Source organism: Nestor notabilis, unplaced genomic scaffold (assembly GCF_000696875.1).
Source record: "Nestor notabilis isolate BGI_N333 unplaced genomic scaffold, ASM69687v1 scaffold14463, whole genome shotgun sequence".
Taxonomy (NCBI): domain Eukaryota; kingdom Metazoa; phylum Chordata; class Aves; order Psittaciformes; family Psittacidae; genus Nestor; species Nestor notabilis.
The window spans coordinates 1-4,285 of NW_009920740.1; the positions used below are offsets into that span (position 1 = coordinate 1).

A 4,285-nucleotide genomic window follows, 5' to 3' on the forward strand; every position below is an offset into this window, starting at 1 on the left:
AACCCAAACCATTCTATGATTCTACCCTACATGTCCCACACCACCAAATCTAAACCTAAAGCTTCACCTAGGGCTGGTTCTCCAACCATCTGCTGACCTGTGTTACCCAGATGGCCATCTGATTGCTGGCCATGGCCCTGCTGGTCCCCCTGGGTCCAGGGGTGACTTCTTGCCGGGTCCTGTCCCTGCAGGGCTCGCTGGTCTTCCTGGTGAGTGGGCTGGTGGTGCTGGGCTATGCAGCAGCCCTTAGCGCCCAGCCCACCTACCAGGGGGTGGTCCGGGCAGTGTGTGGGACAGCAGTGGGGAAGCTCTGCGAGGTCTGCTTCCTCCTCAACCTCTTCATGATCTCCGTGGCTCTCCTCAGGGTAGTGGGTGACCAGCTGGAGAAACGTGAGTTGTTTCCCTCTGTAGCTTGCTGGGGAGTGAGGGGAAGGTGATCCCGTGTGGGCTGGGAGCAGCCCTGGGGTTTTCCTGGGACGCCTGAGGTCATGGAGCTCCCTGGCCCTGCCATGGTGTGATGCTCCCGACCTCCTTGGGCCACCCTTTGGGCACAACTGATCTCCCTGCTGCTCCCCACAGTTTGTGACTCCCTGTACCCCAACGGGACGCTGAGTGGGGCCCCCCTGTCACCCCCCTGGTATGCAGACCAGCGCTTCACTCTCTCAGCTCTCTGTGTCTTCGTCATCTTCCCACTCTCTGTCCCCAAGGAGATCGGCTTCCAGAAGTACTCCAGGTACCACCTGGGCTACCCACATTGTGTAGCCACCCCATGGCACCCTGAACCCCAGGCCACCGCCTCCTGAGTCCCTGCAGGGCCATGGGACACCCTGCTACCTCCCAGCTGCAAGGGGTCTGTGTGCTGACGCTCTCCCATGCCCTGGCAGCATCCTGGGCACGCTGGCTGCCTGTTACCTCACCCTGGTCATCGTCCTGAAATACCACCTGCAGACAGAGAGCCTGGGCTCTCCTGAGCACCCTCAGCCCTCCAGGTAGGGAGGTCAGCCCCACATCCCTCCCACTGTGGTCTCTATGGCATTAGCATGGGCAGGGGGTGGCCCTGGGTAGGGGGATATGGAGGGATGAGCTGGAGACAGCGCTGGCAGGGCAGTGGGTGGGTGGGAGCCCCAGCTCCAGCTTTCGCCCCAACAATACCCCCCTTCTCCCAAAATTATCAGGTGAGACGTTCTTACCGTGGCATGAAGGCTTCATGGCTTATGCCACCAAGGTCCCCTCTGCCTCTAGGGGCTTCACGCTCTGTGCTTCTTCCCCTCCATGCCACAGGGCCTCCTCCTGGGCCTCCATTTTCAGCGTCATCCCCACCATCTGCTTCGGCTTCCAGGTGGGTCACCCTGGCACCGTTGTCCCCTGCTGCTGGGGCAGTGCTGGCAGCATCCTGGACCATGGGGACACTACTCCTTGCAGGGGGGTTTGCAGGGAAGGGGACCCAGCCTCTGTGCAGAGGTGCCTGCAGGGCAGGACAGAAGCCCCTGGGGATGGGTGAGAGAGGGACAGGGCACTGCTGGGTGGGAGGGAAGGTGCTGGGGGTGGTGGTTTTCCCTGCATGGGGCCCCAGCACCCCCCCCCCACCTTGCTTGACAGTGCCACGAGGCCTGCGTGGCCATCTACAGCAGCATGCGCAACCAGAGCTTCTCCCACTGGGTCGCCGTCTCCGTGCTCTCCATGCTCATCTGCCTGCTCATCTACTCCCTCACGGGTAACCCTAGCACCAGAGCCCTTCACCCCCTCCTTCTTCCCCTTGTCCTCATCCTCCTCGGGGCTCCTTTGTCCTCCTCATGGCCATCCACCCCACTGCTCCTTTGGCAGGGGTCTATGGCTACCTGACCTTCGGCGAGGCCGTGGCACCTGACGTCCTAATGTCCTACCCAGGGAATGACCCAGTTGTCATTGTCGCCCGCCTGCTCTTCGGTGTCTCCATCATCACCATCTACCCCATCGCGGTGCTGCTGGGCAGGTGAAGGAGTGGTGGCCAGCCTGGCGTCCCCTGGCCAGTGCAGCTCCACTGGCTGCCATCAGCCCCCTGTTCCCCCCCAGGTCGGTGGTGCAGGATGTGTGGGTGACCCCCAAGCGCGGAGCCGTGGTGGTGCCCGAGGCGCAGGAGCAGCGGAGCCGGGTGGTGCTGACGGTCACCTGGATGGCCACCACGCTTGCCATCGCCCTCTTCGTTCCAGACATCGGGAAGGTCATCGAGCTCATTGGGGGCATCAGCGCATTCTTCATCTTCATCTTCCCAGGCAAGAGTGAGCACTGGGGGGGAGAGGAAGGGTGCCAGTGCCAAGAGCATTGCTGGAGCAGGGGTGGAGGTGCTGTGGTGGTGATGGGTGGTCCATCCTGGCCCCATTTTGGGGTGCAGAGACATATGCATGGGGACACTGCTGTGGGGCCTGGGTGAGGGGTGCCAGGCGGTGGACCTGAGTCTCTGTGTTGGTGGCAGGGCTGTGCCTGGTGTGCATGACCGGGACCCGCACCCTTGGGCCACGCAAAAAGTGAGTGTCTGCACACTTGGAGTGGTGGGGAAGGGCAGGGGGGCAGCTTCCCATGATCCATGGCCCCAGCAGGGCCCCTGGGATCACCCTGGCCAAGGCAGGAGGCACTGACAGCATGAGCTTCTGGTGGGGCTGAAGGGTGGGTATGGAGGGATGTGCTCTAACTCAGAGGATGTGCCTGGGTGCCAGGGTTGAGTCCAGGCACTGGGGAGGTGTCCATAAATTGGGAATGTGCCTGTGCACTGGGGGTGTGCCCAGGGATGTGACCAGGGATCAGGGATGTCTACCAGACCCCTTGCAGTGAGGTTTGGAGGCACTGGAGCACACAGTGGGGACTTGGGTGGGGGTCAGAGGGCCATGGTGCTCAAAGGCTGAAGTAGCCCATGTCAGGGGGACCTGGCATGTTGCTGGTGAGTTTTGTGGTAAGCATGTGCCAAAGTGTGTCTCTGCCCCTGTGGGAGCACGTCTGATGGAGGTGATGTGTGTGGGGTCCTGTGCCCCATGGCAGCTGGAGGGAGCACCCACTGGACAGACCTTGGTGTCTTGGCCAGGAGGGTTGTCTGGAGGACCCATGGCTGTCTGGACAGGAGGGAGGGTGACCCTAGGGATGCCAAAGCGCTGGGAGGCCAAAGCAGGCAGTGAGCAGGGGCACCCAGGTGAGCAACAAGGACTTGGAGAGGTCCATCAGGGAGACCCACCGGAGTGTTACCCTGGGAGTGCCATCACCATGAGAGGGGACAGCACAAACCGGGGTGATGGGGACAGTGAGAGGACAGTCCCAGCCTGCCTGAGGCAGTACGGGAAGGTGCACAGTGACGATGATCCCACGATGGAGCAGCAGTAGGGTTAGGGGTGAGAGCTACGTCCTGGGGGCTTGGTGTTGGTCAGGGGCTGTGTGCCTGGGAAGAGGGGGACAGGGAGGTGCAGACCCACAGGTTGCAGGGCTGGTGGTGGAGCCGCGTAGGGGACATGTGGCAATAGGGTGGGGGCATGTGGGGAGTGTGTAGATGTGAATGTGGCTGTGCCTGAGCATGCGTGGGGGGGTCTGTGGTCTGTGAATGTGGTCTGTGCCCCTTCTGCAGGGCCACTGGCTGCAGGCAGAACCAGGGATGGTCTCATGATGGTGCTTCTGACCAAGTGTTGTGTGTTGTTGCAGTGGGCACAGGGGATGCGCTGGAGGGGCTGCTGGGGTCTTCAGCCATCTGTGATGCAGAGGAATGTGGCAGAAGAGGCTGAGACCCCTCAGAAGGCTCCACACATGGGTTTCAGGGGGTTGCATGTTACTGGGGGTCTGTTTGGTCCCACCAGCCCCTGCTCATGTCCCCGCAGGGCAGCTCTCATCACCTGGGGTGTCCTCTCCGTGCTCAGTGGTGCCTTCGTCTGCGGGCAGAGTGCTGCCCTGGCCGGGCTGGGGCTGCTGCGCTGAGGGGCCATGGACCCACCTCATTGAGCCCCTCAGCATGACCCCCCCACCATGCCCTGGGCGCAGGTACACCGCTGGATCTCAACACGATTTTATTTGGCATGACCATCCCCATTGTACAGAGGCTAATAAAGACAGGAGAGGGAATTGGTGAGGGCCCTGTGCCACGCACCCCGAGGGACCCCCACACAAGGTGGGGTGGGGGCAGGATGGGCAGCAAGATCCTCACATGCACAGACAGACACACAGACAGAAGTACAGACCCCAGGAAGGGGGGGCATCGATCCCCACATCTACAAGGCACCCACTGCCACCATGAAGGAAACCCCTTGGGACTACCCACACCCCACAGGACTGA

General features: G+C 61.9%; 1 protein-coding gene across 1 annotated transcript; it reads left to right on the plus strand.

The window, feature by feature from the left end:
- Positions 1–191: 191 nt before the first annotated feature.
- Positions 192–3,930, plus strand: SLC38A8 (solute carrier family 38, member 8; the record flags this gene model as incomplete). Its single annotated transcript, XM_010010831.1, has 9 exons — positions 192–390; positions 580–733; positions 885–989; positions 1,282–1,339; positions 1,600–1,714; positions 1,825–1,972; positions 2,053–2,252; positions 2,453–2,504; positions 3,834–3,930. Coding segments are annotated over 9 exons (1,128 nt in total), but the record flags the coding sequence as incomplete, so codon positions are not given.
- Between the last annotated feature and the right edge of the window lie 355 nt (positions 3,931–4,285).